Source organism: Cebus imitator, unplaced genomic scaffold, assembly GCF_001604975.1.
Source record: "Cebus imitator isolate Cc_AM_T3 unplaced genomic scaffold, Cebus_imitator-1.0 Scaffold386, whole genome shotgun sequence".
NCBI classification, from domain to species: Eukaryota; Metazoa; Chordata; class Mammalia; order Primates; family Cebidae; genus Cebus; species Cebus imitator.
In genome coordinates, this window is record NW_016107701.1 from 19,300 (window position 1) to 42,228 (window position 22,929).

The window sequence follows — 22,929 nt, forward strand, 5'->3', positions numbered from 1 at the left end:
AAAAAGACCAGGAGAAATATTTTTGACATATATAGAATTGTCACCTGTAATATATAAAAAGCTTAAACAAAATTGATACCATAAAAAGAGATCAAAGGAAATAAACAGATAATTCACAGAAAAATGCAAATAGTCAATAAACATAAAACAAAATGCTAAATCATGAATAATAAAAGCAAAACAAGCAAATGATTTTGGACTATCAGATTATCAAGTGTGAAAAGGATTAATAACAAGGATTGTTGAGCATATGGTAGAAACAACATATGAAAAAGGAAATTAGTACAACCCTTTTGGGTGGTAATTTAGCAAAATCTATTACATCTATATAGTTTTGAGATGTGCATATTTTGAACCAGCGAATTCCTCTTCTAGGAATTTGTCCTATAGAAATGGTGTGTCAGAGGAAAAAGACCACAAACTTAGTTTTTTCTGTTCTCTCACTCAACAAGCAAGTGATCAGTTCTGCAGCAGATACCGCTGGGTGTCCTCTAATTCAGTTCCAACACTGTCTAGCTGGAGATAGCGTCAGATCCCACAGGTTCAGGGTTCAGTCCCCAAAACTGTGGTCCCTTCAGACACCAGTTGCAAATCCAGGCCTCCTGAATTTCAGACTGACCAACTTCATGTTGGGGTTCCCACAACCCCATGTTGAGGTTCAATTAATTTGCTGGAGTGGCTCACAGAACTCAGGGAAACACATTTACTAGTTTAAAGTGTATTACAAAGGATACAGATGAAGAGATTCACAAGGTGAGGTATGGTGGAAGGGACACAGCTTTCCACCTGGGCGTGCCACCCTCCAGGAACCCCCACACATTCCCCTATTCAGAAGCTTCTCAAACTCTGTCCTTTTGAAACTTTTATGGAGACTTCATTACATAGGCATGATTGATTAAACCTTTGGTCATTGGCTATCAACTTAATCTTGAGCCCCCTCTCCTTCCCAGAGGTTAGGGTAGTGCTCAAAGACCCAACCCTGTAATCCTGCCTCGGTCTTTCTGGAGACCAGCCCCATCCTGAAGCTGCTTAGGGACTGCCAGCTTTCAGTCAGTCATCACAGACAAAAAGACATCACTTTGGAGATTCTCAGTATTTTAGGAATTGTTTGCCAGGGAACAGAGATGAAGACCAAATATATATTTCACAGTGTTGCAGTAATACATCCAAGTACACACGGATCTTGTAATAGCCTTGTAACAGTAAGGAATTTGCAGGAAGTGCCTATCAATAGGGCATTGCATCAAACAGCAGAACACTGTATAGCCATTGAAAAGAATGAGGATATCCAGGATATGCTGGAAAGTAAAATCAAGAGTAAAAGATCACTATTTCATCCAACAAATATTTCTTATGCCAGACATTGTGTTAGATACTGAAAATTCAAGAATGAAAATAGGCGTGATGCCGGCTCTTATAGAGCATATAATATATAATCCTGTTTATCCATTTTACTAAAAATTTTTAAATGGGTATAAAAATGCATGTGAACATACATAATGTCTGGAAAGATAAATTGTTAGCTAAAGATAATTGTTTAACACTAAATTGTTAAAAGTGACTATTTTGGGAGTTAAGAGTATGGAGGACTTCCTGCTTTATACACTATTTAATTATTTGCATTTTTCAAAGAAATGGGCTTGCATTATTTATGTAATCAGACAAAACCATCATCTAAGCACTTCCAAGATTTCTCTTTGTCCTTGGTCGAGAATGTGTATTATTCAAGGTCTTTGGTAACCTGATCCCAACCACGTTTTTCTGTCTCCCACCCGTTTTTGAATATATCAGTAATTTGCAACTTTTTATTGCTGAATAGTATTGGGTTTTGCAGAGATACCGCAATCTGTTTAGTCAGCCTTTTGATGGACACATAGCATTCTGTACATACTGCTCTTCTGTATAGTGAGGCACAGTTTCCATTTGTGTTTTGGGAAAAGCTCTCTCAAATCATGTTTTTCCTCCACTCTCCTACCACCACAGTAATCATCGTAGGTTTTTTCACCACACACCAAGCAGCAGACATGGGCTGGGTGTCCTCCAGTTCAGTTCCAACATGATCTATCTGGAGATAGTGGCAGATCCCACAGGTTGGGGGTTCAGTCACCTGAGTCTAACCTGCCCCCTCTTTTTTCCCCTTCCCTTCCCCTCCTTCCCTCCCTCCCTCCCTCCCTCCCTTCCTTCCTTCCTTCCTTCATTCCTTCCTTCCTCTTTTGCCCAGGCTGAAGTTCAGTGGTGTGATCTCAGCTCACTGCAACCTTTGCTTCCCAGGTTCAAGCAATTCTCCTTCCTCACCCTCCAGAGTAGCTGGGACTACAGCCGCACACCACCACACCTGGCTAATTTTTGTATTTTTAGTAGAGATGGGGTTTCACCATGTTGCCCAGGCTGATCTCAAACTCCTGACCTCAGATCTGCTTGCTTTGGCCTCCCTAAGTGGTGGGATTACAGGTGTGAATCACGGTGCCCAGCCCCTGCTCCCTTTTTTTCTTTCTTCATTTCCCATAATTTAGTCCTTTCTGTCATTAGATTTTACATATTTAAGAACTTCTGTCTAAATTATGCTTGAATCCCCACCACTTGCTCTGTGTTTATCAGACAGCAGTTCATTAAATCTTTACTTTTGAATAACGAGGTATGAGAAAAAATGTTAGTTGGAAATTAGTTTGAATAATAGAAGGGGGATTAATCCAGATTTTACCCATTGATTAAGAAAGAGTGATTAGCTCCTGGGAGGTGTTGCTCAGTGGCCGTGTGCTCCTCCATGGAAAGGATGTACCATATTCAGGAACACTTTTCAGATGGTTATGTGTGGCATGGTTGAGCAGAGACACTAGATGCATGAGGTCTGTTGTTGGATATGGGTAGCTTGGGAAACTAATTTCAGCAGCAGAACTAACTGGTTATGTAACCTATGCCACTAGAAAGTTCTTTGCTTCTTCCAGAGAAGGCTGGTTGACTATGTTGTCATCAACAGAGTTGCTATAGGTCTCAGTCTGCCCTTGACCCCATGGGCCCTGTGTTTGTTGTCTTCATTGCTGGTAATTAAAAGTTAATATTTGAAATGAGTGAACCCAAGCAGAAATAATGACTTTAACTTACAACACTGAGAGGTCATAGTCAAACATGTGAATAGAGCATGCTCCTTCCCGGCCTCTCACCCACAGGGCGAGTCCAAGGGAAATGTGGACTCGCCCTATGGTGGGAGGCCAGGAAGGTGCATCATACCAGCCTTTGCTGAGCTGCTCCTCTAGATGAAGCAGGAGGGGGTAAGCTCTCAGTGGAAATTCCAGGATGGAACTGAGTATCATTTGGCTCTGTGTGCAGTGGACGTGGTGGTGGAAGTTTTTTAACAGATTTATTGAGGTATAATTGATATAAATGGCACATATTTAAAGTATAACATTAGAACAGTTTTCACATATATGGAGAAACCGTCGCCACAATCAAGATAATGAACATATGGATCACTTTAATCCCTCCATTCCCCACTCCACCTCATCGCTGGGTGACCGCTGATCTGCTGTCATTAGAGTTTACATATTTAAGAATTTTTTGTATTCAATAGAATATAGCCGTGTATCGCATAACAACATTCTAGTCAATGACGGATGGCATTTACAACAGTGGCCTCATAGATTATAATGGAGCTGAAAAATTCCTACTGCCTACTTACATCATAGCCATTGTAAAGTCGTAGTGCATTACTCAGATGTTTGTGGCGATGCTGCTGCAAACAGACCCACCACACTGCTGGTTACATACAAGTATATAGCATATACAATTACGTTATACAACACATGCAACTATGCTATATACTTTTATATGCTAAAAACGACTATGTTACGGTTTATACATTTACTACACTGTACTTTTTACTGGTATTTTAGAGTGTATTCCTATTTACAAAAAAAAAAGTTAACTGTAAAACAGCCTCAGGCAGGTCCTTCCAGAAGAAGGCGCAGTTACCGTAGCAGAGGACGGCTCCATGCGTGTTACTGCCCCTGAGGACCTTCCAGTGGGACAGGATGAGGAGGTGGAAGACAGTGATGTTGATGATCCTGGCCCTGTGCAGGCCTAGGCTAATGTGTATATTTGTGTGTTAGTTTTTAACAAAAAATTTAAAAGTTAAAAAGAGTTTAAAAGTAAAAAAAAAAAAAAAAAAAAAAAAAAAAAAAAAAAAAAAAAAAAAAAAAAAAAAAAAAAAAAAAAAAAAAAAAAAAAAAAAAAAAAAAAAAAAAAAAAAAAAAAGAAAAAATTTAAGAAAAGCCTATAGAAAAAGGATGTAAAGACAGAAAATACTTTCGTACAGCTGTACAGTGTGTTTAAAGCTAAGTGCTATTATAAAAGAGTCCAAAAGTTAAAACATTAAAAGTTTATGAAGTAAAAATGTTTAGTGTGAGCTAAGGCTAGTTTATTGTTGAAGAAAGAAAAAGGTTTTCAATACATGTAGTATAGCGTAAGTGTACAGCGTTTACAAAGTCGACAGCAGTGAACAGAAAGGTCCTAGGCCTTCGCACTCCCTCGCCGCTCACTGGCTCACTCACTCGCCCAGAGCAACTTCCAGCCCTGCAAGCTCCATTCATGGTAAATGCCCTATTCAGGTGAACCATTGTTCATCTTTATAGCATTTGACTGTAATTTTTCTATGTTAGATATGTTTAGATACAGAAATACTATTGTGTTACAGTGGCCTACAGTATTCAGTTCATAACATGCTGTACAGCTTTGTAGCCTAGGAGCAGTAGGCTGTACCGTCTAGCCTAGGTGTGTAGTAGGCTGTACTCCGCAGGTTTGTTCACACAATGATGAAATCTAACGAATTTCCCAGCATATATATCCCTATTGTTAAGCAGTGCATGACTATATATATATTTATATATGTACTATATATACACCCACTATATAGAAAGACACACTATTGTGTGTGTTTCTGTGTATGTGTGTGTGTGTGTGTGTGTGTGTGTGTGTGTGTGTGGCAAGGAGAGGGGTACCAGGGTACTGCAGTTAACCAGGCGCCCACGTGCCTGCCACCCGAGCGCCCTTCACTCCCGCCCGTGGGGACCTGGGGCACGGCCGCGCCCCCGGCGGCGAGGCGAGGAGGTGGGGAGAGGAGGAGCGGAGTCCAAGATGTGATCATTTTGGCTTGATTTTCCTCCTGCCCTCCTGTATTTCTCCCTGGCTCCACCCGCTAAGCCTTTCTTCCCGGGCTGATTTCTGTGGGGAGATCTGTAGGCAGAGCCCTCCCAAGTCTCTGAAAGGCAGGTTCGCTGTCCCAGCCTGCGCAGGGCGGGGATCTTGAATGCTTAGAATATGTCTCAACTGAGAAACGCTATTTTTGTTTTAGTAAGTTTACATCTAAAAGCTGAACATTGATTCCATTATTTGGAAAACAACTTTTAAGCGTGTTTGGGGCAAGCTGGATATTGGAATCTGCTTTTAAACTGTAAATTTTATGTAATCTAAATAACAGCCACATATCTACATGGAAAATAGCATCCGAACTGAGTGTGCTGTCAGTGTAAAACACACAGCAGATTTCAAAGATTTACAGAAAAAACACATTATAATACTGGTTACATGTGGAAATGATAGTATTTTAGATCTTTTGGATTATCTAAAATTAAATTAATGTCACTGGTTTCTTTTACCTTTTTCTAGTGTGGCTACCGGAAACTTTAAATTTCCTGTGTGTCTCATGTTATATTTTATTACATTTCCCTCGGCCCCTGTGCCGATGGTGAGTTAGCTGGATTTAGATGAGATAATGGCCAACCTAAAGGAGGACCTGAGTTCCCTCTGCTGACCTATGCCTCTCACTGCTAGGCCTCTCTGATCACCCACCCAGTGGGTGTGGAATTCAGGGGATGAGCAAGGCCATGGAGGGAGAAGAGAGGTGCTCACTGCCTGCTCCAGAAAGTGCTCTCCCAGGTGGGGTGGGAGCAAGTCTGAGGAGTGAGTGATTGCAGGAACTCTGGCTTCCCAGCTCTCTTCATGCCTGTGCATGGCCATGACACCTGGCAGGATGCCAGAGGGAGAGAGCCGAAGCATCCTGCGTTCTAGCAGAAAACAGACCATCAGAAATGGAGGGTCTTCCATGTTTCTATTCCAAAGCTGGGCCAGGCGCTGTCACCTACTGGAGCCGAAGTACCCTTGAACGGTTTACCTCTCTCAGTTTTAGGGTGATTATAGTGACAACTGGATGCTTTTCTAAATAACTCAAACAATGATGGTGCCTATTTACAACCTTTACTGGACTGCCTCTTTTCACCAATCAGAATGTGAAATCTGGATTTAGACAAAAGATTATGCGGAGGGGTGATAGTATGTTTGGCAAAAAGAATTCAAAATAAGATAACGGGCAACAAATAGGTGCTGCCCACCTACTAGGTTTAATACTCTCAGGAGTAAAGAGATGTAGGACCTGTTCCCTGTGAAGTGCTCCCTTAGTTGGGAACATCCCCCTCTTTTCCATCGATCTGTTCGTCTGAGCTATTGTTCAAGGTGCAGCTCTGATCCCACCTCCTCCAGGGTCTTTCTTTGATTCCTCTAGGCTTCCCAGCACCACTAAGCAGTGTGGTGACCTGCAACCGCACGTACCATAGGCCTCCTAGGAAAGGGATTGAGTCCATCAGTGTATTTTCCTTTGGAGCCATGTTCTAAAATGTAGATGCAAGTGACATTATTATTTATTCTGATTAGTTCCCTATCCCCATAGCAGGGAGCTACAGAATGCTTTGCAAAGAGCAATGCTTTAGTCTCACCTCCAAAAAAAATCAGTCTGATGTGAAAAACATTTTATTTATAATTTCTTGTATTTATAGTGTGTATCTTCATTGTAATCATTCTTAGAATAAATACAGAAGTTCTAAACAGACCACTTAAGGGCTGGCCAGGAGATGTTCAGAGAGGTTAGTGAAGAGGAGAGGGATGTAGGGTGAACTTGAAATCTGATTAACAGAGTCCGTGCAACACACCCTAGAAACAGATACAGGATTTTTTGTTTTGTTTTGTTTTTGGTTTTGTTTGCTGTTTTTTTTTTTAACTATTTTACTAAGATGATACTAAAACAGAACAAAGAGATTTAAGATCCCACATGAGTGAGAGTCCAGGGCCTTCCCCATGGCCCTGGCTGCAGCCTGTGCCTTGTTTTTGCTATTTCCACCTAGGCATCCACCACACAGCAGAGTTAGTAGAAGCGAATGTGCGCAGCCACTGAGCCTCACACACCACGGCACTGGCATCCTTTAGGGGCAACTGGCGTGGATCTGAAGAAAGATTTCCCAGTTCCAAAGCTGGACCCGCAGGAATCCTGTGGGGATTTGCAAAGACATTGATGGTGTTGGTTCCTGGAGCATCTTTCTGCCTCTCTGGCTTTGTCTGGTCTCAGCCTCAGGGCTGCGAGCCGAGGCTGTGCTCAGCAGGAAGCGGGAGAAGGCATGCCGCTGTCTCCCGCCTGCCAGGAAGTTTCCCTTTTCATGAACAGCCCTTGTGCCAGGTACAATGGTCTCTCTGTTCTCTCAAGAAACTCATCCACAAAAGATAGAGTCTTTTGACAGACAGTCCCACTGCTCTGAAGCCCTTTATATTCATTTCTGATTGACAATTTGGGACCAAGGCCAAGAGGTCATCTAATTCATGTTGCTTGGTCACGAAAGTTGTCCTTGTCATTTGATGAGGCATGAGGCATGCTAATGGCAAGGCTGGGATGCCACCCCAGACTTCAAGGATGTTAGAGGTCTTGAGTGCACTAACACACAAACACACAGAGACACACACACACACTTCGGAGCCCCCATTAGGTCACTTGTAACTTTGTCTAGCAAAACAGTCTCCATCAGGCTTGCCATAATTAAGAAAAGTTGTGACAGTACAGAAGAGAGACTTCTTAGGGTCAGAGGGAGGAGTAGAAGGAAATCAGGTATTATTCAAAAAGCTATGCTTCAAGAGGACATTTCATGCTGTCGAAATGAGATTGTGAATCAGAATGTTCTCAAGGAGCTGCAAGGTTCTGTCAACTAGGGGTCGGTTCCTTCTCAGTCATGGCACTGACTCACCTCCACGGGGCTCTCACCTGTGGGAGGAAAATGGAGGAGTTGTGCCTCTCTGTCTGTGTGATTTGGGGAGAAGAATATGGAGTATCTTAGTAGCATTCCATTATTACTGGCCCCTAAATGCCTTGATGATGCCAGCCCCTGCACAGATAAACTCCTGCTTTTGTAGCTTGAACTATATTTTAGATAAACCATGATTTGACATCCTCAGAGAGAGAGGAGTAGATAAGCCCCCATTCCACGTTGGCAGTAGGGATCCTGCAGAAGTGGCTGAAATAAAATTCGACCAAAACAGACGAAGTTCTACTGTCATGTTGCTTCTGCCTATTTCCCCCAGATTCAAAGGCAGATCAGGTCATCTCAGAGCTCGGTCTCCTCCAGGACACAGCAACAACACACTTTCAAGGAACAGCCTCATTATTTATAAAATCTGTAGAGTACAACACATAACTGCCTCCCTAGCAGGAGGCTGGGTTTTGTTCTTCTGTCCTTATGATATGGCTTGATAAACAGAATGTGATTCCAGTTCTGATTCCAAAGTGAGACTCTCCCAGAGCATCCACGTCTTCTTCTTATCTCTCTCCCTGCAGCTCTCTCTCCCTTCTCCTCCCCACCAAGAAATGGAACTTGAACCTGCCTTTCCCTAAGGTCTATGCAGTGTCTGTGATCAAAAGGACAGGACTGTGAAAGTGTCCCTAATATCTCACAACGTATATCTTGTGTTCTTTTTCTCTCTGCAACTTGATCCTTCCCGTCCCCATTCATCCTGGAGTTGTAAGATGCAGATTAAAGGTTTTGTCATAGCAGAAGGAAATCAGAGGGAGATGCCCCATCTCCTGAGGAAAGAAGTTGAGCTCCCCAAGCAAAACCTAAGCAGAGTGCACATTCTTGTCTGAAAGCTTGGAGAAGCAGCAGAATTTCCAGGACACTTGAAAATATGTTCTGGCAAAGCCCTAGATGAATTATTTTCCAACCATTAATGGCCCACCAGCATGTGATCCCAGAATTCAGACCACTTAATGATCTCACACAGATACAGCAAGCAGCTCAGAGTTCCTGCTGCTTGGTCTGAGAGCACATCCCATCCATGGAGCGGACGGCTCTGGAGTCGCCATGGTCCCAAGATAAATGGCCACCCAGCAGAGGATCCCTGAGGCCTGGCATGTTTGCAGATTGAGCTGCAGAGAACACCTTGAGGTGCTGCAAGTGTTCAGAGAGCCAAAGTGTGTAGGGTCCAAAGCAAAGTCCTTCCTGGATGCGCCTGGGAGCTCCGGGGACCTCAAGCCTGGGCCTCAGTCTCCTCCTTGGTGGCCGGCTTGTAAATGACTCCCCTGTTGCCACCTTTTTTGTTACTGGAACAAAAAGAACACACAAGTCTTGTTAGTCAGAGGGGAGAGAGAGCAAGCCAAAGAGCAGCCTGACTCAGGTATGGAATGAGGCCATTTGTAGAAGCTGGATTCCTCTCTTTTCTTGGGAAGGAATGTCACAAATAAAGCTTTAACCAAAACAGAACTTGTTCATCTTCCAGCTATTCTCTTTCACACCTACCAATTGTACACCTCTATTTTGAAAGAGGTCTCATGATCACCCCCGACTTCAAATCTCTGATTCCATAACAGGGTTCCCAGCGACCTTTTTGTTTTTCATACCCTCAAAATAAATTAGGTTTTAGGAAAAGCCAAATGTGACAATAAAAACATGGGCAAAGGGCATTAAGAGTTAATGTGAGTGAGAAATCAGGTTTTCCTTCATCTTTCTTTTTGGATTCATAGAAGAAAAACCACATGTAAAGATCTTGATAAGAAGACAGCCTTGCTGCTTATGTTTAGGCACAAGCAAGTCAAGAAAGTCGTCCAAGGCTGTGCAATAGCAGCAAGCAAGGCACACACACTTCCAAATCTGAGCACAGTGACCCTTGAACGACCGGGGACACACGTGCGTCTCATGCCAAGATGGCCGGGGCACAAGTGCTTTGGGGGCAGCACTCCTAGGGTCGGTGTTGGTCCAGGTGACTGTGGCTGTTCATTGCACAAAGCTGCCTTCCCAGGCAGACCAACTATCATGGACACATAGCTGCCCATTCCCATTTGGAACCCAAACCAACTCACCTCTTCCTTCTGAAAAGCCAAATGGACACCACCAGCACAATGCAGATGCCAAGAACGCCGGCCAGGGCCAGCGAGAGGATGACGCCTGGTGAAGAGGTAGAGGACACACATTACACTCCTTCCTGCCCCTTCATCTTAGCCCACGGCCCCCAGGTGTGAAATCATAGCCCAGCTATGTAATCATCCACAGAAAGGAATAATTTCCCCAGCCCTGTTCTCAGATTCTGGTCTTTGGCTTAGTGGGACTGGCTGGAGTATTTTGAGGGGTCCATTTGTAAATTCTAGTTTTCCAGCAGAGACTCTCAAACTTGCACAAGGCCCATCTGAAGAGCTTGTTTGAAATGTAGAGTTTTTTTTTTAGCCCAACCCCCAGAGATTCAAATTCAATCTGTTTGGGGTGGGGCCCAGGAATCTGCATTTTACCAAATACTTCCAGCAGATGCTGAGGCACATGGTCCAAGAGCCACACTTGGATAAGCCCCAGGCTTCACAAATAAGAACTTTGCCTGGTCTTTGCCTGCTGGATTTAAGGTCCATTGGCTGTCTCTATCAGTTTTGCTCCCAAGTTCCACTGCGCAGTCCTAAGCAGTCCCAGGTGACCAGTAGTCCATTGCCAAGGTCATATGGCCTGTCAGCCGACCTCCACACTGGGCTCTGGCATGTTTTCAGCAACAGCCTCCCACCATGACCAAAAGAAGGTCTTAGATAGGTTCTTTGAATACATACATGCTGTAGAGTGATTAGATCTTTCATTAGAGGAACATTTGATTGGCAGTTCATCTTTGAATCAGACAGTGACTTGAGGGTAAGACCCATAGCAAGGAGAGGGCCAGGAGCCAGAGCAATAGCACAGAGAAGCAGAGAGGATGGGCTGGATCACAGGCCCAGATCACACCAAGAATCACAGTGATCACCCAGCTACAGCATGCACGGCCGGCTGCCCAGCCACATACCCAGACTCAGTCCTGTGGCGGGACAGACTTGCACTTAACAGGGGAGAGGAAAAGACTGGAGGTTACTCTAGAGTTAAACCATGCTGGATTTGAGCATCCTGTTGAGAGACGCTCTACCTTTTGTCTGGTTAGCAGTACGGGTCTAAGGCAGACAGACCTCTAGGGGTGTTCACCCTTGGCTCAAGGACTGCCTGACGGAGTAGAGGAAATTGCCCATCTAGGGGATTCATACTGCAATCCCTCCTTCCGATGCTCCTTTATCACAGCAGTCTCCTCGCTAGGGAAAACTTCAGGATTTTTTTTTTTTTTTTTTTTTTTTTTTTTTTTATTAGTTTTTTTTTTTTTTTTTTTTTTTTTTTTTTTTTTTTGCAGACAGAGTCTTGCTCTGTCACACAGGCTGTAGTGTTGGCTCACTGCAACCTCCACCTCCTGGGTTCAAGCAATTCTCTTGCCTCAGCCTCTGAGTAGCTGGGACTGCAGGCGTGTACCATCGCACTTGGCTAATTTTTATACTTTTAGTAGAGATGGGGTTTTGCCATGTTGGCCAGGCTGGTCTCGAACCCTTGACCTCAAGTGATCCACCTACCTCAGCCTCTCAAAGTACAGGGATTACAGGTGTGAGCCACCACGCCCAGCTAAGACTTCAGTTTTTATTACAATGTGGCCGAAGAGGAAAGGTGAAGAAGGGTATGGATCAAAGTCTGCTTGGGCAGGCTACTGTCCACATCCTTGGGACCTGTCTCTCTTCCAAAGCAAGGGACCCACCACCAGACTTCTCCCCCAGCCCATCCAGCTTGTCATCATGGTTTGGTTCTAGTTTTGCATTGTCTCTCCTGGACAAACTCCTTGACCATACACCAGCTCACTTCTCCGCTCTTTGGAACCAGAAGATTATGGTTTCAACCAGCAAGTTACTGTTGGGAATAAATAAGGTGAATGCGAAGTCCTCAGTGGGGCTGAACCTGTGCCCAGCTACCTAAGGCGAAATCTCACAGTCGGCCTAGTAGGCACCTCCTGGGGGTGAATCACATGTGAATACATCGTCTTGAGTGAGCAGAGGAGCCAGTCATGAAGTCTCCCCTGGAAACCCCTAGCCTGTTTTTTCTAAGGTTCCCGCAACCATTCCCCATTCTCCTAATCAGGTCCTCTGTCTAAAGAAAGCGGAGATTTACACATACCCTTCTGTCTGGTGGTTTTCTAATCTCAATGGAAACTTCTAGCATGTGTGTGTGTGTGTTGGAGGAAGAAGGGTTACTTGTTCCAACTTACATTGGGAACCATAGTTATACAGATGGTGGCCACCCAGCCTGACACAGGAGATCCTGTGCCCATAGTGGCCACAGTGGTGGCTGAGGCCCTGGGAGAGCCCTGGTCAAGTGCAAGATGCCAGCACGGGGCCAAGGACTCTCCCTTGGGGCCTCTGACACCCTGGGGAGCCAGATCTGAGGCTGCAGGGTGAGGTTTTGCTCACCCTCATCCTTCTCCTGTCCTATGGCTTGAGTATGACTGATTCCCGAGGAGCTATCTGCTGTGTGCTTTTCCTACTGCCTTTTTCTATAATCTCATATTGAACTTGCAAAGCCTCCCTGGTCCAAGGTGGGCCCTGGGGGTTCCTGATCTGGCTTCCCAGGTGGCACCAGGCTGCTGTGAGGGTTAGTAGAGCAGGCAGTGAGCAGAGCTGTCCCCAAGGACAGGAGGCCTATTCTCCCTGCTCTGCTGGCCACCAGCAGCAGCTCATGACCTCCCAAGTGGCAGAGGGTGGCTCCACTGGCCAGACTCCCTGGCCTAGGCCTCTTTGTGTAACCTGAACACAAGGACCAGCCTGTGGCTTGGGGAGGTGCTCAGCTCATGAGTCTCCACCTGCGGGGAGCTTCAAGTGTTTGCACAGCACAGGCTCTGTTTCCTGCAGGGCCTGTGGCCTCTGCACAGTGTAATTTGGCATTAGGGTTGGTTGTTTCTTTTTTAAATGTAACCAGAGACCGTGGTCCTTGGCATCTTAAAAAAACAAACATAATAAACCTAACCATGGTTTTTCTTCCAAACCCTTTGACGAAATGCGCTCTTGTTCTTTGTTCCTGAAGCTCCAGATGCTTGTGGTGCCAAACCGTTCTCACCACCTGAAGATTATTACTAGCAAGCCTCACCACCTGGCTAAGCCATCCAGGCTGTATGGTTTCTAAGGTCATCTCTTTCACAGTCACCTCAAACATCCTGAGAGCCACAGAGGCCCCAGACCACTGAGCAGCCAGCCCAGTCTGTGGCTGGCGGAGGTGCCCTTCATGCCTGGTCTTGGGGAGCTGAGCAAAGTCTATGCATGGACAGCAAGGCCCCCAGGGTGGGGGTTTTCTCAGGGCACATGCCCTACCTGGTAGCTTCTCTGGAGAGAGAGTCTGGCTTCCTCTTGTTATGATGCAGACCTCCTGTTAAAGGCTCTGTAAGCAGCAGAATAGTTTAACCCAGTGCTCTAACCCAGGCTCTTTGCTCCTCGATGACCACTTGTCAAGGCCTAAATGAACTCTCCTTGGAAACAATTAAATGAGACCAAACAGCCATGAAGACAAGGAAAAGCCCCAGAGACTGGGACAGATGCTTTTCAGCCAAGACTTTGATACGACAAAATCGAAGCAGCTTGACTGAGCAAGCATCATAAGCTGCTAAGGAATAGGAATGCTGGCAAGGGTGTTGCCCAATAGTTCCATCACCTCCGGAAGCCCAGGGCAGGAAGGTGTCGTTGGAACACCATCCCTGCCAACTGAGACAGCACCAGCCATCATGGAGGTGTGGCTTCTTTGCAGAAATGCGCTTGAGTCCCACTGGAGGCAGATGCCAAAGACAGAAAGTCAGCGAGACTTTCAGGGTACAGGAAGAACTGTCAGGGCAACCAGAGAACTAGAGGCTGAAAGAGAAGCCAAAGCCTGTTTCCCAGCAGAGCTTCAGGTGGGTAAGGGCCCAGCCTCTAGGATACTGTAGAGAACAGGCATCAAAGATGCTACAGGGATGGGCAGAGCCAGAGAAATTCACTTTCAGGTTAAAGAAAGAAATGGTTTATTTCTAAGTAGGAAAGAAGGCAGGCAGTTCCCGTGGAAGAACAATGGGACAGACGATAGAAATGGAGACAGGCTGGGTCACAGAGGTGGCCCGTGAGAGGCATTCCAGAGAAGTGAGGACCCGACAGAAGGAGCTCCTGGGCTGACTGGTAAGAGGGTGGGCACCACGTGGACGTGGGAGAGCTGCCTGTTCACAAAGTGCTCAGGTGTGAGTCAGGCGAGCAGAGAGACGGCAGTGTGACACACACAAGGAGACCACATGGATACACAAGCACTCGATGGGCACACGCCTCGCCCAGGAAGATACAGACACATGGAGAAGGTCGGCGAGCGGCTTGCCACAGGGCCTTGCTACCTGTTCTGGTGGGCCCAGGAGCTGTGTCTTCCACTGGCATCTTGCTGGACTGAGGGATGCTGGTTAAGGGCTTTTGAGGTCTTCTGAAGCCTCAAGCGTAAACACAGCAAAGGCCAGCGGGAGGAAGAAGCACCTCACTTTCGCATCTCGAGGTTCCTGAAACAACAGTCTGGTATTTTCTCACTCTATTTATAATTCTGTTTGACGGTGGACTATCATCCTTTTCAAGTATTATTGTAAACTATGGACTGTTGACACAGATGGCATGTTACGTAGTGATAACATATAACATATCCTTAGCTGTCTCCAGCCTTAAAAAAGAGGTCAGAAGAGTTTAGATTTACCAGGGGTTTGATAGTTTAAATACACAAAATCTGTCTTAGGAAGGTTAAAAACTCCCATGATTACACTTAATAAAAATCATGGAGTCAAGAAACAGCAATGCCATTGCTGTCTTATGATGGTTTGCTAAGACAAGCAAGGAAGAAGCCTTCACCATACAGCATGGCCATCTTTAGAGGACATATTTAACCGGGGATTTTTCCTTATGAACACTATGCAACCCAAAAAAGACACAATTTCTACCAAGAAATCTGCCAACAACATATCACCAGATTACATGGGAGAACTGGTTTTATACAACCATGATGGGACTGAGGGCTTTGCCTGTAGACTGCAGGAATGCAGGCCCTGCAGACAGCCACGTTGCTCTAGAGGGCTCAATCCCAGAGCCTTGGGGGCAGTTACAACGCTGGCACTGGGTGCTTGGCACTCTAAGCTGCCTTCCCTGTGCCTGCTGAAGGAATGGGTGGCAGGATGGGGGCTTTTGGTCCCTATCAAGCCAGAGCCACAGAAGGCACAACAGCATCTCTAGGCAACTTCCTCCCAGACCTTCCAAACTGACAGCTAAGTTCCGATCTTTAATTTTTCCTAAACAAATGGGTTGATTTTTAACACTGTTAGCAAAGGGAGAGCAAAGAAAAATAAGACAATAAAACTAAAAAGTGACAACTGTTTAGGCTTACGTGTAAATCATTCTGCAGAGAAGACACTGGGAAGGGGACGGAACGGGAGGTGGGTCAGGGACGTTCTTTCAACAAGCTTATACTGAGCAGCAGGCAGAATGCCCTGCATAAAAATGTGTCAGACGTCAGTCATCCCGGCCTGAACGAACTTGCAGTGTGTGTATCATATACACGTATCGCTTTTTCTGTTTGCCTTTGCTGTATGGTAATGACGACTCTATGGTGTGTCTAGTAACATAACAGAGATGGAGAAGTGGTTCTGGCTGTGCTGAGTGAGATTAAGTCACCTGCAGGGGAACGGAGAGGACTTCCAGAAGGACATGATGAGAATTGGGTCTTGAAAGAATTTTCCAGATGGAGGAGGGAGGGGACACCTCAGACATCAAGTGTGTGTACTTGAAAGCATCTGCCCTACGGTTTTGGGGGCTGGGGCCAAGAGGGCAGGGATAGGGCTGTGGGGAGATGACATGGAAGGATCAGCTGGGGCCCCGTCACCAAGGGTGGGTCCAGCCTTCTGCCCAGCCCTTTTTCCCACTGTCTTTCCTGAACATAGTCCATTCTGTGCCACGGGCTGTGTTTAGCAGCAAGGTAACAGCCGCCATGGGGTTTTCTGTCTCCCATAGCGTGTAACTCGGGCTGTGCTCAGGAAACATGTGTGTTAAAGGGACGAGCAGCTCACTTCTTAGCACCTAGGACCAAAGCTCCTGACTGTTCAGCCCCCGACCCAGGCCAGCAATTGAAGGTGACACCCATGCTGGCTAATCATTTGGATCTTTTGGGAGAATTGATGCTATTCTTTCAGCCAATAGCTTTTATTTATAAATACAAACTTTAAAAAATACAAAGTCAATAACCACAACACATGCATTCCAGCCTCAAAAAATTAGATAATTAGCCATCTTAGCCATGTACTCTTTCGCTCTCTCTTTTTAAGGTTTTATGAAACTGCCCAGGTCTAGGCTTAAGCAGATCCTAACTGCACGACTCTATAGATTTGCCCTCGCGGTTGGCCACCGGGCACTCTCGTCTGAGTGTGCCTCAGCTGGCTCTGCGGGTGGCATGCAGTTGCTCAGAGCAAGCCCACTAATGATGTGATTATAGAAACTTCTGGGTTTCCTTTTGTTCCTCAAGTCTCCGTGGCCCTGATATGTATGACACGTGTTGGCATTTCAGTCTGATGGGCTCTTGCTTTATTACCCAGCGTCTGGGCCCAGTGTTGGCGCCACTGGCTAGGAGGAGGTGAACTAAAGGAGCCAAGAACCAGGCTAAAGCCCTAAGCCTGGGCCCCTGTAATGTCCAGCTGCCTCTGCTGTCTTTCCCCTTTCCCACTAAGAGCACCAGACTTCCTCAGAAATCTGAACTGGCCCCAGGACGTGGGCCCCAGGGGCCCACCTTGAGGACAACGAGACTTGCTTTCTCCTTCAGCTCAAATCTGCCATCCGCCACTTGGAAGAAATACTTTTTTTTTTTTTTTTGAGATGGAGTCTCACTCTGTCACCCGGGCTGGAGTGCAGTGGCATGATCTTGGCTCATGGCAACCTCCACCTTCTGGGTTCAAGCGATTCTCCTGCCTTGGCCTCCCCAGCAGATGGGACTACAGGCATGCACCACCACTCCTGGCTAATTTTTTTTTTTTTTTTTAGTAGAGACAGGGTTTCACCACGTTGGCCAAGCTGTTCTCGAACTCCCAACCTCAGGTGATCCACCCTCCTTGGTCCCCCAAAGTGCTGGGATTACAGGCATGAGCCACCACACCTGGCCAATGGAAGAGATGCTTTTTAAGAATGGAAAAAAGTACCTGGCGTGACTTTCACTTTTCCATAAAGAGTGGATGTTTTAACTAAAGGCTGCAAGAAACATAACATACAAGAGAGAAAAACTCATACAAAAGGGAGAGAGAAGAAGAATGAGGGAGGATTCTGATGAAGTTGCTACTTCAGAGGCATCTGCAGCCCTGATAAGGGATTTGTACACTCCTAAGGGTGCACAGTTTTCTCTCATGCCACGTCTCTTGGTCTTACCCAATCATATAAAAAGAATCTATACTTGAATTCCAAAGGAAGATGGGGAACAAGGTTTCTCTTGGGTTGGTTTTTTCTGCCTCAGTAACTTCAACCTTGTTATTTCAGGGGTAATCATCATCACACTGAAATGTTCATGCCATGAAAGAATGAAGAGCAGGGCATGTGATATAAAACTCGAGACTCCTATGACATGAGTGAAAACAGTGAGTTCTGCAGAAACCCTGGGGCAGTGGTTCTCAATCAGGGGAAATCTTGCCCCTCCTCCTGTGCAGAGAGTTGGCCATGTCTGGAAACACTTTTGGCTGTTACAATGTGGGGGGGGGGTACAACTGGCATCTACTGGGTAGAGACAATGGTGCTGCCAATGCTACAGCACATGGGACAGCCCCCACTGTAAGAATTCTCCTGCCCAAATTGTCAATAGTGCCAAGGTTGAGAAACTCTGCCCCCAGGCGAAGTTGTAGCTAGACTATAAAACTCTTGAGGACAGAAACAAGGCCCTGTACCCCTTTTCTAAACACAGTAGAGGAAAATAGCAGGGTTGAGTTAAATGATTCAGTCCCAATTGTCCCAACCTGGCTAAACTTCAGATCCTTCCCCAAAGTCCATGCGCTTTCTCTCATAGGGAATTTTTGATTTTTTAATTATTTAAGAGACAGGGCCTCACTCTGTCACCCAAGCTGGAGTGAGTGGTGTGATCAGGGCTCACTGCAGCCTCAAACTCTTGTGCTAATTCGATCCTTCTGCCTTGGCCTCCCAAAGTGCTGGGATTATAAGAATGAGCCACCACACCCAACCATCTTAGACATTTTTTTTTTTTTTTTTTTTTTTGAGATGGAGTCTGGCTCTGTCACTAGGCTGGAGTAAAGTGGTGTGATCTCGGCTCACTGCAACCTCTGTCTCCCAGGCTCAAGTGATTCTCCTGCTTCAGCCTCCTGAGTAGCTGGGACTACAGGTGCCCACCACCACGCCCAGCTAATTTTTGTATTTTTAGTAGAGACGGGTTTCACCATGTTGGGCAGGATGGTCTGGATCTCTTGACCTCATGATCCGCCCACCTCGGTCTCCCAAAGTGCTGGGCTTACAGGCGTGAGCCCCCGCGCCTGGCCCCTAGATGATTTTTTAAACGTTACTTTTCTCCTGGCAGAATTTTCTGACTCTATAGTTCTTGTTAACTTTCCAAGAAAGCCCTGAATAAGCCAGACCCTAATTACAAACATGCCTCAGTGGAAGAGGCTACAAATTGAGTTCCAATTGCTCAAGGTTCACACTGACAGAGGCTCCCACCGTAAACCTGAAACAGCATGTTACAGTCTGAGGCCTGCTCCAAGCTGAGTGAGAGGGGCCTAGTGAATGCAGGCCCCCTGGGCAGATGAGGGCTGGGCTTCCACCCTTTTGGGGCTGCCTCCTCATTGATCCTTGGGAAGCAGCCCCTCTTGCTGCCTGTGCCTTTGGGAAGCGAGAGGGAGGGGGGAGTTCTGGCCAAGCTTCTATAATCAGCCTCCAAATGAACAGGTTTGCCTTGGACTGCCACAGATTCTCACTCGGAGGAGAAAGCTGCTTCCAGCCTGGGCTTGTGGAAGCACCAGCTCTGGGCAAGCCATGCAGGAAGGGCAGTGGCAACTCTGCATTTGGGCTTTGATCTTGATGTCCTAAGCCAGGGGTTGGTCTGCAGGCTTCTGCTTAGAGGCCCCTCAAATTCCCCAGCCAGACCGGGAGGATCTACTGAAGCACTTGGCTACAAAGCTGCCTGCACTGCCCACACTACAAGCAGCTGCTTAGACCTGAGCCGGTCTAAGAAGATGGCTAATTATTCCCAGTGCCAGAGTCCATCATTACAAATGGGGGTTACTTTTGGATGTCAGAGTCAAGCTCCTGCACGGATTCTTCTGATCCTCTGTAACTGCCCTCAAACACTGTCCCTGCAATGTAAAGTCAGGATTGGCAGTTGTTAGTGTCCACTTAACCATCACACCATATTCACACTGAAAGGATGTTAGATCACCTAATCCAACCTGGCTTTTTCTTTCTTTTTTTTTTTTTTTTTTTTTGAGACGGAGTCTCACTCTATCACCTGGGCTGGAGCACAGTGGCACAATCTTGGCTCACTGTAACCTCCATATCCCAGGTTCAAGTGATCTCCTGCATCAGCTTCCCAAGTAGCCAGGATTACCTGGTATTTTGTTGCTGAGGAAACCAAGGCCAAACAAAGGACATGATGAGTCCACAGCATGCAGCCAGGAGAAAACAAACCCAGGCCTTGAACGTAGGCCTCCTCACTATAAGGAGAGTATGTACCACCCGCCCTCCCTGGAGCTGCATAGCTGAGCTCGGAGAACACAGCCAGCAATGGAGTCCTGAAATCAAGAGCAAAATTCTACCTGATCTATGTGGGCCAAGTCCCTAATCTCCTGGCAGAGTTTTTATGTTTTTTGTTTTAAGAGTTGAAGTAGTTCCATTTAACCCTTGGATACTACATTCTCCACTTAGAAGAATGAGAAAGGACAGTGCTGTACTCAGAACAGATACACAGGGATAATTCCATGCACTCGGTTCACTTCCTAGAAAAGAAACTGTCAGTCATCATCACATGGATTCTGAATTTTCAGGAAGGCACAGATTCTGTTTTCCAACTGAGAAACCGAGGAAAAAGGGAAATGATCTTAACTAGTGGTACCTGGAGAGGAGAAAACACAAAAGACCAATTCTTGGGCAGTTCTTCATGAAAAGACAGAGAATGACATAATCCTGACCGTAAGGATGGGTCAGTTTCTAAAGCTCCCTGGGAAGGGCCTTCAAATACAGTCTCCATATGTTTAAGCCTAGGAGGTGAGAGTTATAACCTCATATAATAAGAAAGGAACCCAAAAAGGCCTACCAGGTGAGACAAGGAACGTGGATTCTCACAAGTGGGTTAATGGGTTATCTTATTATAATTATTATTAATTTTGAGACAGAGTCTGTTGCCCAGGCTGGGGTGCAGTGGTGCAATCTTGGCTCACTGCAACCTCTGCCTCCTGGGTTCAAGCGATTCTCCTGCTTCAGCCTCCTGAGTAGCTGAGATTACAGGTGCGTGCCACCATGCCCGGCTAATTTTTGTATTTTTAGTAGATTTGGGTTTCACCATGTTGGTCAGGCTGGTCCCAAACTCCTGACCTCATGATCTGCCCACCTCGGCCTCCCAAAGTGCTGGAATTACAGGCATGAACAGATTATCTTTAAATATGAACACCTAGCATGGTTTGGTCCACACGTGATATGGGAGATGAAATGGAACTGCACAGACCTGTCATGAAGATTCCCAAGCTGGGGACCAGCTGAGAATCTACAGTAAGAAAATGAGCTTGAAAATGAACTCAGAGGTCTGAAGAGGGGTGTGGGCCGCAGCACGGCTCCCTCACCCCTTTTCCCTAACACCCACTTCCAGCAGTGTTGATATAGGCACTGAGCAAGAAAAAAGGTTCACGTCCTACTGGCGAGTTATTGGTTACAAGTTTAGAAGGGAGAACCGAGCCCTTGCAGCATTAGGAAGAAACCAAACTATTATGCTTTGTTCAATTCAGAACTCAAGTGCTTGTGCTCCAAGCTTCAAGGAGGTTAGAAAGGCAGTGCACCAGGGTGCTTTCTTGCTTAACGGGCCTGTTACATTCGACCACGAGCTGCTCTAGCCATGGATATGGGTTATGCCCACTGTTTCACATCTAACGTAGAGGCATTCCTGGTCATTCGGTGGTGGTGCCTGAATCACCCGGCCAGGCCTAAGACAGGCTGGCTGCAGCCTTGGATGCCAAGAAAGCCTTGGGAGGGAAGTTGGAAGTCTGATGTCATGGAAAGGGTCCTACCCTGTGTCTGAGAAGGGATAATCGTCTGGAACAGAAAAGTCCCCAGGGAATTCTCTCTTCCCCTCTTGTGCAAGACTCCCAGACTTAAAGAGGGCTCTGGTCCATGTGCCTGGGGGCCCCAGCTTGAGTTTCTCGGCAAAGGCTCAGGGAAGTAGAGAGAAGTGAAGGGAGGCCCCAGTGAGCCCCACACCTAGTCTTACGAGGCACCTGGTTCCCGTGGCAGCCAGGGAGCTCTCAGCCAACCTCTTGAGGGCATCAGTGCCAGAACCTGAATTCACACAAAAGAGCCCAACGTCTTGGCACCACACTCCGGCGCCCCCCTCCCCCCAGCACTGCCTCTCCTCACCTTTGGGGAAGGAGGTGTATACCAGCCTCTCATCGAACTTCTGGACCTGCCGGAAGTTGTTGATCATTTCTCTGGGGGAAGGGTCGTCCATGTGTGTGCAGTACAGGGCTGTCTCCAAAGCCAGCAGCTGAGGACAAGAGCAGAAATAGCCCGCAGGCAGAATGACCTCCTCACCTGGCCCCCCGGGAAGAGGTGAGCTCCCACCTCTTGCACCTGGGAGAAGCCTCTGGATCCAGCCTCTGTGCGGCTGGGTGGGAGGAATTAGCAGCAGGAAAGCCAGAGAGCTGGTTCCCTCCACAGTGGGTGACTGCGAGCTGGGCAGCGCTGAGCTTGTCTTCCCAGCACCCAAGACTCGGGCAGTGCTGTTAGTTCCTAATTATACCTGGAATCTGCCCTGTGTGAAGGGAAACCTGGGGTAAAGGAGAGCTCCTTAGCCTCCCACGGAGATTGCGTTCCTCTTGTGAACCTGAATTGGAGCCCAGCTTTCAACCAGAGGGTTGTAGGGCTTGCTCTGATGGTTATATCAGAAGGAATAAAGGACGGAGGTTAAGAGTTTCACAGGTCATCTGATTTCGGGTTCCATGGCATTTTCATGCACCTGCATAGATTATATAACCTGTTTCCAAGGCAGTTTCTGGGGTAGGATGTTGCTGCTTCCCCACATATTTCATCCATCTTTTGGTTCATCACATCCTCATTCCTGTCTGCCCAGCTGCTGCCATTTATCAGGTGACTCAGAGCAGAAGCTTATTATAAAGAGAAGGAGCAGCTGTGAGGCTGCCCTGGCTGCAGGAAGCTGGGGTGGGGCTGTGAGCCCGTGTGCAGTGCTCGCCCCAGCCCTGTCTCCTGGGGAGCCATTTTCTTCTCATGAATTTAGGCTGTGGGGTCTAGGTATGAGCAGTGACATGGAACTCAGATGACCTAATTTAGGGTCTCAGCTTTGTCACTAAACACTGGGTGACCCCACAAGCTTCAACTCCTCCCTCCCATCTCCTATGAAATAAGCTTAGAGATGATGGCTAAGGATTTTGTTCCCCAGTTTGCACTAGACCTTGAGCCTCTTGGGGGCAAGGACCCTCACATAGTCATTGCTGCAATCCCATTTGTTAAATGATTTCATCTGGTCCTGTCTTTATTCTGCCATGTAAAGGAACCAGGCTTTCTCCTTCCTGAGA

General features: G+C 46.6%; 1 protein-coding gene across 4 annotated transcripts in view; it reads right to left on the reverse strand.

The window, feature by feature from the left end:
• Positions 1-8,779: 8,779 nt before the first annotated feature.
• The window catches only part of CA12 (carbonic anhydrase 12), a 57,970-nt gene continuing 43,820 nt past the window's right edge, over positions 8,780-22,929 (reverse strand). For 2 of the 4 annotated variants that reach the window (XM_037731197.1, XM_017508089.1), the window contains 4 exons: positions 21,755-21,881; positions 11,116-11,148; positions 10,163-10,247; positions 8,780-9,406 (listed from right to left, as the gene is read on the reverse strand). In XM_037731197.1, coding sequence (XP_037587125.1) covers positions 9,334-9,406; positions 10,163-10,247; positions 11,116-11,148; positions 21,755-21,881 — 318 coding nt within the window. In that variant the 3' untranslated portion in view covers positions 8,780-9,333. Of the gene's footprint in view, positions 9,407-10,162; positions 10,248-11,115; positions 11,149-19,148; positions 19,489-21,754; positions 21,882-22,929 lie in introns of those variants that run through there. The other 2 variants (XM_017508090.1, XM_017508091.2) reach the window with 2 other exon arrangements.